Here is a 13,375-nt window from a genome sequence, read left to right as displayed (position 1 = left end):
ACACACATGAACCTTTTGCCTTTTCAAATCTTCCTTATTATATTTGTTAAGCCTATTTCATTTATACATGATTCTTTCTTTGGGTTTTGTTAGCTTCCAAAGGACAGGAACCATTTCTTTTTTTTTTTTTTTTTTTTTTTTTTTTTTTGGTACCGGGGATTGAAATCAGGTCCTTGCGCTTGCAAGGCAGGCCACCGATCCGCTGAGCTAAATCCCCAGCCCAGGAACCATTTCTAATAAATCCTTGTACCTGAGTCCTTAGCAGAGAATGTAGTAAAGAGCAGCGACTCAGTAAATGTTGGTTGGATGAAATTTTGGTAATGTTCTGGGAACATGAAACACTAGATTGGTGTCCTAGAGTATTGTTTGGACAGCTTCCCAACAGAAACAAGAGCCATGGATCAAAATCTTTCCCAATTCTTTTTGCTTCCCAGGTTTCCCATTGTATTTCTCTTTTTTGTTCCAAAGTAGATTTTTATCAAACGGTTTTCAAATACTGTTATCCTTCGTTATATATTTCCAGGGCATTAATTTTAAGATTGCCTTGGATTCCAGAATCTAAAGGTGCTCACATCCTTTATATCAAATGGTATGATATTTGCATATAACCTACACACATCCTCCTGTGTCCATTAAATCCTGTCTAGGTTACTGATATTACCTGTGAAATATAAATGCTATGTAAATAGTTGTATACTGTATCGCTTATGGAATTATGACAAGGAAAAAAGTCCATATGTGATCTGTACTGACAAAAACCATCATAGGTATATATATATATATATATATATATATTACAAGATCAGGGTTGGTTGAATCCACAGATGTGAAACCAGAAGACATGGAGAGCTGACTGTACATGTCAGTGCAGTATATTCAGGAAATACCTACTGATGATTCATTATTTGTGCACAACTGTACAAGGGGGTATGGGGAAATCAGGCTGAGTCTACACCCAGCCAGGCCCTGGGTTGGAGGAGCTTGGAGTTTTCTAAGTTACTTGGCAGCTCAGCCTGCTGCTGAGAGTAGAATGAGGGAGGGAGGCTCCTGTGAGATCTTGTTCTGTTGAGGGCTTTAGAGGAGGGAAGAGCTCATCCCAGGGGTCAGGATACATGGAGATGAAATTGACATCTGAGGATCTAAACTGTGGGTGGGGCTTGACGGGTAAGAGGTCAAAAAAGCACTCCATCCACAGAGGTCACTTAGCAGAGACAGAAGCAGAGCCTTTGGCCAGGCGAGGCAGCCTCCTCCTCAGATCTGGCAAGCGTGGAGGGCCATTTGTAAGGAAGCTCTGGGAGACTGGTGTGCAAGGGAAGATCTGGAAAGGATCTTGAATTTCAGCTGGATGCAGAAGGCAGAAGGGACCCTTTGACAGACAGTGAGCAGGAGACTGTGGTAGGATCAGAGCTGCCCTTCAGGAAGGCTGGCTGGAAAGCAGCACAAACTGCCCTACAGGCCAACAGTCCCTAAGCGTGGGATATTGCACTGACTGAGGCAAGAGCTTCTGAGGTCTGATGTGACTGGGGTGGAAGGAGAGAGAACAGATAGGCCTAAATCATAGACTGCTTTTTGTTGAGAGAAAAAAATCTTTTTTTTTTAATTCCGCCTACTTAAGTAGGTTCTAAAATGGGTTGTAAAATTTCTGAAAGTGAGGCTGTTTTGGGTTAAAAGCTTTCATATAAATGCCAGTTACAGAAAAAAATAGGACATAAATGTTCCAAGAAGTAAAATGACAGCACCCAGCTCCATTCCTACTATAAGATTGTATCTATCCTCAGGGAAATAAAATATATTCACACATCTTTTCCATATAGCTTGATGCTCTTGAATTATTTATGGTACTGGTCTCTATCCTAGCCCGTGGAGTAGAATGCCAAAGGAAACATAAGTTAAATTCCCGATAATCACACTAGTAGGAATAAACAAGGGGAAACCGTAATTTCCACAACCACGAAGTGTTTTCCCCGCCTGAGGCATCCGATTTGCATATTCATGTTTCCCCTCCTTTCCATCCCCGTCCCCCACCTCTGTGAATTGAGTAGATTTTATTTCTTCACACAGAGACAAAGGAGGATGTGCTGGACTGCAATGTTTAGTGTCAGACAGTTGCTCTTATCGCAGAATGAATGACTCATAGAAACAGAAGATTCTGACTGGATTAGTATATGATATTTGTCTACTATAGAAATTATATCTATATTTAATTCCTTTTTTTAAAGATTCAGATGGTGTGTGTGTGTGTGTGTGTGTGTGTGCGCTCAAGCGCGCGCGTGTTTGGGTGGGTGGGTTTTGACATGACTAATAAGAAAAGGTTATATGGATTAGGAAAATTGCTTGTGAGAAGCAAAAAGATAAGAAGATGGAAATCATATCTAAAATTTTATATAGAGAAATTATTCTAAATAAGAGTAATAATAAGTTTTTACCATGAAAAAATATGACAACTCCCCAAAAGTTCTTGTGTTCAAACTTGAGCAAATGCTATGTGAAAGACTTTTTCTACAATTGGTAGTTGGATATGGGCAGAATATAAAAAGTTGAATAGGCACACACTGTAGCCTTAACCAGCCCACTGTCAAATGGGGATGGCATAACTGGCAGGGCCTCCATCAGAAGAAAGATCCAGGAGTCCGGGAGCCCTCCAGCTGGGCTGCTTCTAGCAGGGGGATGGAGCATTTTCCTGACAAGAGCCTCAGCATAGGAGCTAGTATTTCAAACCATCAGTCAAGAAATAGATGACTGCCGTCTGTTTTGGCAGCTGTGAGCTTTCAAGCTATGTGATAAAACAGAAAGGACAGAAGGAAACAAGCAAATGGCAAAAGGAAGGGAGAGTTGTGGTACTGTACTGAAGCCTTAGGCAGCAGCGGTTCTCAGAAACGGGTGGTCTTCTAGGTCTAACGTTTTCTTGCTTCAGTTTATTCGTGGAATATTCCAAGCACCATCCGCCCAGAAGAAAGTTGGCAAGAAAGCAGGTGAGAGGGTCAACTGGACAGGGATCCAGGGCCTCCTTACTTACCTCCCAGACTGTGGGCAGAGCTAAATTCGGCAGGACTGACAAGGAAAGACCATACTGAGAGGCTGCACCGTGTGGTACCTGCAGGATGTGAGTGTCTGTGACCCCAGGTGTGGAGGCAGCAGTGCCTTTCCAGCTCCACTGTACACGGGTGTGGGCCTTGCTCCCTGTCTTGGAGCCCAGGCCCTACTAGGCAGGATCCAGTCCCAGGTCACAAAGCAAGCAGGACCTGCCAGAGTGCAGTTTCTGTGTTTCCTAGTTACCTGCCCAAATCGTTGCCCAGCTTTTGACCTCTACGTTCTTTCTCTCCCTGTGCCACTGGAAATTGTTATAGCTTTGGCAGATAGCAGTTTGTGGTATATAATAAAAAAACCTTTGAAGTCTTCATAGCTTTTGCCTTATTGTTACAGGAAAGTAACTCTTAACTTGTTAGATGTGCCGAGTTTGTGTCTCACAACTCCAAATAATGGCTGAGCCCAAGGACAAAAGAGGTGAAGAAGAGTAGGAAAGATTTATTAAGAGAAAGCTCCTGAGAGGCTGAGCAGTCCCAGAAGTTGGTTTCCGCTGAGGCCCTTCCTCTCGGAGGTTTTATACAGTAAAATAACATCACAGGTTACCTTGGATCAAATGTGATCAACCTGTAGGGTTACAACCAGCCACTTCGCTAATATTGATCCAATAGAAAGTCAAGGTACATAGTAAGGGTGCATAGCATGGAGAAGAACAAAGGCATTTCGAAAGGAGCAGGAGCAAGGCTCAGTGTTCTGGTCATCTATCTGCATCTGAGTTACATTGTTTCTCTGTGTTTGCTGTATTATTTAGGGTTACTGGACTGGATGGTGCTAATTACAGTGCAGCTTTGAGCTGGAGCTGTTGCTTCTCTCTGGAGAGACTCACAGGCCTAACCAACCTGTCCCTATCTTGGGCACCTAGTTTCTATTAACTTTGACCTCAAACACAGGCCTGCTTTGCCTGGTCTCTGCTCTGACTCCATCTCCCCTTAACATAGCCCCTTTAATCATCTATCAACCTGTACCTAACTTGACTATCTGCTGTACCATCGTATAATGGCTGGAGGTCTAATTTAAGGGGAAAAAACTTCACAAAAGAGCAAAAAATCCTGTGCATAAAAATATTTGTTGTAACATTTTGTATAACACATAGGAATGTCTCCACTAGCAGAGTAAGCAAACTATGCGGTCTGTTTTCGATGAAATTCTTCGTAACCATGGGTGAGGATGATAGAGAATCCATAGTGCACAATACAAGGTGGTATTTAACTAGAAAAGCAGGTGGAGTGGTCCAGACTCTGCTCCCAAATACCATATGGGACATGGGTGATGCTGTGAAAGTCGGCACAGGAGGGAAACTAAACTGACATACACCGTGCACCTGTTGGCAACCTGCTCACTGCTACACACAGCCAGGTTGTCTCATTTTAATTATCAAGGCTTGGATGTATCTTTACCACTTCTTACCTCAGAGGAGTTATTTCGAGCACTGTCCAGATAAAGAAGAATTTGGAATTCACAGCCTGTCTGGACTGACCTGGAAGCCCATGGCCTCTCCCAGGGCTTTGAAACTTGGTGTGAGCACAGAGTTGATTGATGTTATTCGGAAGGGATAGCCTCAGGGTGACCTACAGAGTGAATGAATAGGAGTCAGTGTGATCCTTCTTAATTTTTATTATATTTCCTTTACTTCTTCAAATGAGAAATCAAAGGCAGCATCCCCGTAGTCAATGCCATATTTTAAGTATGTGTGGGCTGTCGCAGCCATTTTGTTGGGGGCAGTGAAATGGGAGGGGGGACTTAGATCGCTGGGGTGAGAAGGGCTCGTCTGCCAGAATTCACAACAGTGTATCATGACAGCAGGGCTGCAGTGCTGTGCAACACGGCGTGGGTGCATAGAGAGGCATGGATTCAAAGAGCAGTAGGGACTGTGAATGCATACAGAATAGGTTTTAAAAGAGGAAGGATCTTATGAGATATCAGGAGTGTCAAGAGCAGAGACCTCTTCCTGAAGGCGAAGAGGGAATCACTTCTCTTGTGTTAGAAATAGCTAAGGGGCTGCCACCGCTGGGCAGGTGTTGAAGGGTACCGAGGCTGAACTCTGGCCTGAAAGGGGCCTTTCAGCCTTATCCTGCATGTTCGCCCCTTGGAAGAATGTTTCCTCAAACCGTCTTCTGCTTTGTTTTATTCCGTAGCTGCAAAGCCCAGAGAAACCTGAATTCTTTCTTTGCTATCGTGATGGGTCTCAACACTGCTTCTGTCGGCCGACTGTCACAGACCTGGGAGGTAAGCCTGGGGCTTTCACTGGGCGGGGAGAGAAGGCAACAGAACATGACAGAGGAAGTCTGGATTTAAACTAAATTCGCTTACATGGTTTAAATGAGATAAATACTATAAACTGAAAAATGAAAAAGTAATGTGTTAAGGTGATAGGAGCATTTCCATGAGATGGTCTTTAAAATGGTTCTTAATGCAAATTAAAACAACACAGCAATTCTGTCTTGACCCCAGAAAGAATGGCTATCATCAAGAAATCAAACAGTGCCAAATGCTGGTGAGGGTCCCTTCTTCATTATTGGTGGGAACGTAAACTAGTGCAACCACTATGGAGATTCCTCAGAAAAATAAACATCGAAATTCCATTTGTCCCAGTTATTCTCCTTCTAGGTATCCTCCCAAAAGAGTTAAAATCATCCTATTACAGTGAAACACACATACCCATCTTTAGAGCAATGCAAATCATAATAGCTAAAAACTGGAAACAGCCTGCATGCCCATCAACAGATGAGTGGATGAAGAAAATATGGCATTTACGGAGTGCTACTCTGCCATAAAGGATAAATCTGAGTCATTTGTAGGGAAATGGATGCACCTTTAGATCAAAATGTTAAGTGAAATTAATCGGACACACAACCTCAAATACCACACAGTCTCTCCTGTATGAGAAACCCAAAATATAAATAAAGAGCAAATCATAAGACAGATAATAGGGAGCAAGGAGACAGATTTGACTCAAATGGGAAGAAGATCAAGAGATGGAGCGGGTGGGGGAATGGAAGAGGATGGAAGGGAAAGAAAAAGAACTAAGATGTGGTGTGCCAGCTCCCCACAGGGAGTGTAGCCTTTAGGCACTGAAAACATGGACTAATAAAAAATAAAAATAAAACGGTTCTCTAATATGTAGGAGCAAGACAAACACTGTGAAGTGCTCCCCAGCTAGAATTAGCTTTCTCCTCGGGGTCCCTGGGTACCGTGGTCCCAGCTCTGTGCGAGCCTGCATGATGGAGAGCAGGGGTGACTCGGAAGGGCGTTTGCCGCGACCTTTGTGAACGTAAGCTCCAGGGCCTCTCCCTGGCAGGACCCGGTGTGTTCACACGGATGGTGTGTATCTCACGCAAGTTGCAGAAGTACTTTCATATTCCTTTTCTTGAAGAAGGCCTACAGAATGTAGTAAAGCTCAGGCCTCGCGAATGCTGGCTCTGCTGCTTTCTGCGTTGAAGGTTGTTTGGATTGTAGGATGGAGGAGCCCCCTGAGACTCTGACACACAGACTTGCGGGCCATGGATGGGAGAACCGACCCCAGAGCCCCTGCAGACTTACCAGACCCAGAAGTCAGACTCTGCCTCTCCCATCCCTTTGTTCTTCGTATTTGTTGCCTTCGCTGCCCTTTTCCTACTGACTGGCTGCTTCCCTCTGTGCACATTTCTGCCCTCATTTCTCGAGCGCCTTGTCTTCTCCCGGTGCGCTGCAGTCTGTGGCGGCTCACTGGTCCGCTCGGCTTCTCTCCACAGTCCTCTTCCATTCTGTTCCTCTCACGCTTCCTCACTCCGTGTTCCAACGGACGGGCCAACCTTTCTGTTCCACTGGATCTCAGCAGAGGTCTCTGGGCTGGCCAAGGTTCACAGTGCAGTCAGGCCACCCCCAGTGGGAGGCATTGGGGTGACCCAGGGGTCAGGGTCAGTGCACCTTAAATGGGTTCAAAAGAAAAGAAATGCTTTCCTGCTCTGGACAAGGACACAAGACGTTTTTCCTCACCCTAAGATTAAAGGAGATGAGTGACAGATTCCATAGACAATCCGAGCAGGAGGGAAACAGATGCTAGCAAGGGACTGTGGGGAGTGGAATTAGCGTTAAACCTCAGAAGAAGTATTGGGAGGAAAATGATTCAGTTACACTCACAGAGCATGCATTTAGTCAGTGCCTTGACTACCTGCTTTGTGCAGGGCACTGCATTGGCGCGGGGCAGATAGAGACAGTGTGCACGTGACGAAGGGACTTCCGGACCAGTCCCCCTGGGCGAGGGAGGAGCAGGGGGCCGATCCCCCTGAGCTGAGGGACTCAGTGAGAAGCCCCCGGCAGCAGGGCCTTGGAGACTGAGTTGGGAATTGCTGGAGGAGGAGCGGGGATCCCACACAGAGGTGTCCACGAGATCTTTCAGTCTGGTGACTAAACATTGTCCTAAGTGGTTAATGTAGGAAAAGAAGCCAATCTGAGGAACTAGATTAGCGGTCAGCAACTGTTTAGTAAAGGACCAGATGGTAAATGTTTTTAGGTAGTACAAGCCCTCTCTCCTTAACTCAGACACTGTAGTACAGGGATACCATGGTAAGTATACAAATGGATGGCCACGGCAGTGTTCCAATGAAACCTTAATGATGAAAGCAGTCAGTGGGCCAGATCTAGCTCAGGGCTGATCTCTGCAGTATATCAAATTAACAGACGTGTTAAGTTTCAGGTGCCACTTCACGTAGGAGATCAAACAAACCAAGATTTGCAGCTCAGAAGAAACAGTAAAGAGTTGGGTGTTATGGGGAGGCTGAGGCAGGAAGATCGCCACAAGTTCAAGGCTGATTGGGCTATATAAAAAGATCCTGTCTTGGAAAAAAAAAAAAAAGAAAAGGAGGGAGGAGGAGGTGGAAAAAGGAGGGAGAAGAAAGAAGAAACAACAGTGGAAACAGTTGCAAAAGTCTACATTTTATATTTTCTCATTCATTCATGGGGAGGGAGCAGTGGTTTCCAACAGACTGAACTGTCTGTTTGCAGAAATAATCCAGATGCAGAATGGCCAAATTGAAAAATCAGTTTATAATAATTTTAAAGTCTAATTACTGTGGAGTTTGCCTCATTATTTTGATTCAGTTTGGAAACAAAATCCCACAGACATCTTCTTAAACTTTCTTGTTGATAGCTGGAATTTAATAAGTGTCAACCATGGGCTCTACACATGTCACGAACTGTCTCTGTGTGTATAGCTGAAGAAACTGAGATCTTAGAGCTTGGAGACTCACACCAAACCACAGAGCTGGAAAGGGGCAGAATCAAAATTAACCCTGAGCCTGACTCCAGGCAAGAGCTCTCTGCCACAGAAGGTCACTAAGTCAGTATGAAAGGCATCCAGCTCTTAAAGTCAGCCTGCAACCGGGCCAGGGATTTAGCTCAGTGGTTCTGCTGCCTACCTCATAAGTGCAAGGACACGAGTTCAATCCCTCGTACCAAAAAAAAAAAAAAAAAAAAAAAAAAAAAAAAAGTCAGCCTGGGACATTCCAGGTGGGTTCCCCCCCATCGTTTTGGCCCAAATGTTATGTTCCCATCCTCTGTCACTGTGCATGCTGCCTGTTGGTGTGGTCAAGCTTTATAATTCAGTGATTCCGCCCATAAAAGTGCAAGCTTAGTCACCAAGGTTTTCATTCCCTCACTATTTAGCCCTTTGCTGTGAACTACGATTACATCATTTATATAAAAACTGTCAGCCAGCATTATTATTTTGCACTCAGCAAGACTGTTAAGATGAGCACACTCACCAAAGATAGGATATGGAATTGGAATCTAAGTTTTTATTAAATCATCACCAGTGTGCAAAAGGTCTAACCAGATAGATTCCTGAATCGTGGAGCTGTTGAGCTATTTTTAGCAACATTCCTCAGGAGCATCCTATGAAAGATGATGAAATGGTATAATAGGCAATCGAGAGAGCCAGAGGCAGAGGTATTTATGTTCTGAAATGTGGCACAGGTAAGCACAACTTAATGAACAATTCTCTCTGTGCTTCTCAAAATAACTAACTTCTGTGAACTTTTGGTTTGTGTGTGTGTTGTTGTTGTTTTTCTTTTTAGAAAATCCCTGGCAAGTTTAAGAAACTTTTCTCTGAACTCGAAAGTTTAACAGTAAGTACTTGGACTAAAGAGGACTTATTCTTCTAATGAATCTCCTAGATTACAGTGGTCAGCTTCTACACTCCATGATGTCAAGTAGCTTAGACTAGTTTGTGTGCATATGAAAAATGTAGCTTTGCTTCTTAAGGAATGAGGCAAGATGACAGTTCGTGTTTCTTCCTCTCCCTCTACAAAGGTGATAAGCACAGTCCTTTTAGTGCAATTTTCAGAAGGCTAATTTTTAAGCATATTCCAGTTCAAAGCCCACAAAAGGAATCAGCATAAACTTAGTGTGTAATTAGTGTTGCATGCATTATTTTTTTCCTAGTTTTTGCTCTAGATACAAAGTGTATAGTTTCTTTTAGAACACAGTAAAACAGTGCTCTCTTGTTTTCTCTGTCTGTGCATGAAGAGGGCAGTTTTTCTCTGCAGTTCACCTAACAAAAGACCAAGGTTACCTCATGATTGAAATTATGCAGAGGAAACTGTACTTAAAAAACCTATTTGAAGAAAATAATAGGGCAATCAAAAGGTGTCTTTCTTTTGCAGTCATTTCCCTTTATTGTAAACCAATAACTTCAGTTTCATTCATTGCCTAGATTTCCTGCCCTAATTTAGTGAGTTTATTCTCCTAGGAAACCTTTATCTACTTCATTCTTGGGAAGAACCTCTCTATATCTAAATCATGTTCAAATTGTATAAGAAAAGTAGACTGAGAATTGTTTCTATCACACATTGATTTTTCTTCCTCCATGTAATCTGCTTGGTTCGGCAGGATCCTTCCTTAAATCACAAAGCCTACAGAGATGCATTCAAAAAGATGAAGCCGCCAAAAATCCCTTTCATGCCCTTATTGCTTAAAGGTAATGATTTTCCATCTTTTTTGCTATGTAACTCCATCATCTAGAAATTCTAACTATCGAAGGCACAAAAGGAATCCTCAGTATATTGCATTGCAGTCATTCTGACATTCAATTTTGTTTGCTCTTGATAGTTTTTAAATATTCGACTATTTTTAAATACCTAGAATGCGTAATTGTGCTTGAACAGATATCTAAGCATTTTACACTTGACTCATCACACTTGACTTTCATGTTTTATTTTATGTTGCTTCTAATTCCTGTATTATTTTCTTTTGAATCTGTGATGTAGTTAATTCAAACAAGAATAAGGCAGGCATAAAAAACCCAAATGGTGATAGGCTGTGCTCAGAGATACAACCCACAGTGCAGTATCATATGAGAAATCCCTTTGGTCAACACAAGCATGTAAGGCATAGTGACCATTGGTAGTGTACTTCCTGTTCCCCAAGCATGGGATCCACTTGGGAAAGTATCCGACAGCTCCAGGTCAGACCGCTGAGCTCTCTTCTGTAGATCACTGTATAATTTGTCAGGAACCCTGTCAATTAAACTGACTGGTGTCTCAGTCGTCTCTCTTTCAAACAAGGACATTGATGAAAGAGCTCTCTGGAATCTGGCCTACTCTCCTAGCATTCTGTGTACATCTTCTCCTGTGTGCTTCCTGGGGAGCCAGAACTGGGGAATTTTTCCTGACTGTATTTTAATTCTTTCACATAATTTTACAGAAATACTCCTTCATCCAGCCTCTGTCCTCAGAGGTAGCTTCTGCTGGGTCAGGCCTTTCTGAAAGTGAGTTGCCTGAGAACCGCACTGCTGACTGGCCCGGCCCCCTCCTCCCCTCCTCCCCTCAGTACCTCCCCACTGGCAGTCAAGTGACATGGCCTTTCCTGCCGCTCTCAAGAACCACCAGTCTGGAGAGTTGTCGTCATTTGCTGGGCATCCCTGCAGCCACTCATTTAGTCATCTAGTATGAAGCCAGAGTCCCTGTGAAGCACAAATGTAAGAGGAGGACAGTTGAGAGATGCACAGAATGCTTCACTCAAGCTGAACAGATTCTGTTAAATACAAAGGGATGAAATAAGGGGAGATTGCAGTGCCAAAATAACAAGTTAGAAGTTCATTTGACTGAGTTTTCTTTTCTTCACTTATTTGCTTTTAAGATAAGTTTATTCAGGCTCCTGCTTTTTATTTGTGAAATAAAATGACGTGTAACAGTAAATACTTTTAAGGTTATAAGAAATTAGTGGATAGTGTCCCTTTAACTTAATTAGAGAGCAGAGCTTTCTTCTCTGCATTTGTGGTTCTTCACCCAAAATGTTCAGTGCACTGAAGTGTCTCGTGCATCTTAGCTGGATGCAATTTTCTGCTCTGCTGAGTTTATCTAGACCTTTTTGTTGGCAGCAAAACAAATTTGCCTTTTTGCTACTGAAATACATTGACTCATTGCAAAAGAATAGGAAGTAAATTAAACATTTTTCTTTTCATTACAAGCCTTCTTGACTTTAAATAAGCACTGTTTTTCCTTTATCTTAATTTTTATTAATATAAGAATGAAACAATGTCAGCTTCATTCATTCTTTGGTGAAAGTTACCATTTCTGTCAGAAATCATTTCCAAAGCCAAAAAGGATGAAAATTTTGAATAAATGATAGATAATCATGGCTGAGATGAAATAACATGGGAAAACTACACAACTATAATTCTTAGGGGCTTTTTGGGGGGATTGTGGTTTTGGGGGATGGATTTTAGGGGTTGGTTTGGTTTGGTTTTTGAGAACGAGTCTCACTATGTAGTTCAGGCTGGTCTTCAACTCACCCTGTAGCCCATCGTGGCCTCGAGCTCCTGGCAGTGCTCCTGCCCCAGCCTCCTGAGTGCTAGGGTTATAGGCACATGGCACCACACCTGACTTCTTAGGTTTTTAAAGTTGCAAAATTATTTTTAAAATTATAACGAACTATGTTAGAGCAACTAGCTGAATTTTTAATAAAACCTCTTGTTCCTACCTCTTTTGTGCACTATATTTTGAGTTACTTTTAATTAGAAAATAAGACCAAACTGAACTACTTTGGGGGTTTAGGAAAGATTAGGCCTCCCCTGTTTCAGTTACTGAAATAGTAAATCCCCAGTAAATACACAGATCATCAAGTAAATAGATTACCTGAGGGTCCTTTAGCCATCAGCTTTCCTCTTTCCCGGTTGACTTGTCTTGCTTTTTGATATACTTTGCCCTTACTGTGGTGTGGCATCAGCTCTGAAAGGGATTAATGAGAACCCCTAAGTCGGTGTTGGGAAAGCACCCTGCTAAGCTGCGTGTGAGTAGTGTGAGTGCAGCCTGTGTGATTTTTGGAGACGGTGGTTCCTTGCATTACATGAACGATCAAGAGGTATTGGAGGAGTAACTGATATTCCTGTGGGAGGTGTTTATATTTTTGAATGAAGATTATTGTTGCAGATTTGTGAGAAAGAATGTGGTGTATTTCTGCCTCGTTTTCCACTCGCCATTTCTTCAAATAATGCCCCTTCATCCCATAGTTCTGTTTATGAGGAGTTTCAAGAGTGTCCATTGTCTCCAGGTGAGAGGGGCCTTGCGAGTCACTTCGTACAATTTAAATTGTCACATTTGAGTTTTGGGAACCAAACGCCGGTTCCTTGCTTTTCATTCCCTCTTCGTCACACACCTGCCACTTAATAGCATCAAAACCTTCAGCCTCTTGAAGGCCTTGTGCTTCCTTGGATTGCAGCCCTCAAGCCCCCACCTCTGCTCCCCGCTCGTGAGCCCCCTCTGCACCTTCCCTTCCTTGTACCCATGATGGCATCAGTTGGCCAGGCCCCTGCGTGTCGTAGAGCAGCTGTCCCACCTGCTGCCTTCGAAGCCCTGAGAGTTACGAAGAGGGAATTCCCAGGAAGAGAAGAGATTTCAGGCAGGAGGGAAAAGGTGCAGGGAGTGATGAGGGAGACACTCAGTAGGTCGAATGTAAGTGGCAGTAAGAAAAATCCAGGTCTTTTTTTCCCCCTTGGAGAAATGGGGGTCAAACCCAGGGCCTTGAGCATGCAGGGCAAGGCCCTTTCTCTCAGCTGTATCTCCCGCCCAGTCCAGCTCCTCGAGAGGCCCCCAGTGGAAGAGATCCAGCCTCCCTGGGTTTGAGGCCTGGCTTTGGCACTTGTATCTAGGAGCACAGCTCAGCTGTAGCCATTCTTTGGACGCCAGTTTCTTCACATGCTTCCCCTCTAGAGTTTTATGTCTGGTGTTTTTTCAAGAGGAAGTGTGTTAATCCAGGTAAAGCACTTCAAACTGTGTCTTGCATTACTGTCACTGTCCTCCTCCTCATTACCTAT

At 43.4% G+C, this 13,375-nt stretch overlaps 1 protein-coding gene across 2 annotated transcripts in view; it reads left to right on the top strand.

The window, feature by feature from the left end:
- Rapgef5 (Rap guanine nucleotide exchange factor 5) overlaps positions 1-13,375 on the top strand; it is a 187,236-nt gene that overhangs the window by 161,664 nt on the left and 12,197 nt on the right. For both annotated transcript variants that reach the window (XM_010641103.2, XM_010641104.2), the window contains exons 20-22: positions 5,220-5,310; positions 9,138-9,188; positions 9,952-10,039. In XM_010641103.2, the coding sequence (XP_010639405.1) occupies positions 5,220-5,310; positions 9,138-9,188; positions 9,952-10,039 (230 nt within the window). The remainder of the gene's footprint in view (positions 1-5,219; positions 5,311-9,137; positions 9,189-9,951; positions 10,040-13,375) is intronic.

The sequence above is a fragment of the Fukomys damarensis genome, unplaced genomic scaffold (genome assembly GCF_012274545.1).
Source record: "Fukomys damarensis isolate Sample0158 unplaced genomic scaffold, DMR_v1.0_HiC HiC_scaffold_4, whole genome shotgun sequence".
NCBI classification, from domain to species: domain Eukaryota; kingdom Metazoa; phylum Chordata; class Mammalia; order Rodentia; family Bathyergidae; genus Fukomys; species Fukomys damarensis.
Note: the sequence above shows the minus strand (reverse complement) of the source record. Positions and strands in the feature narration are given on the sequence as shown.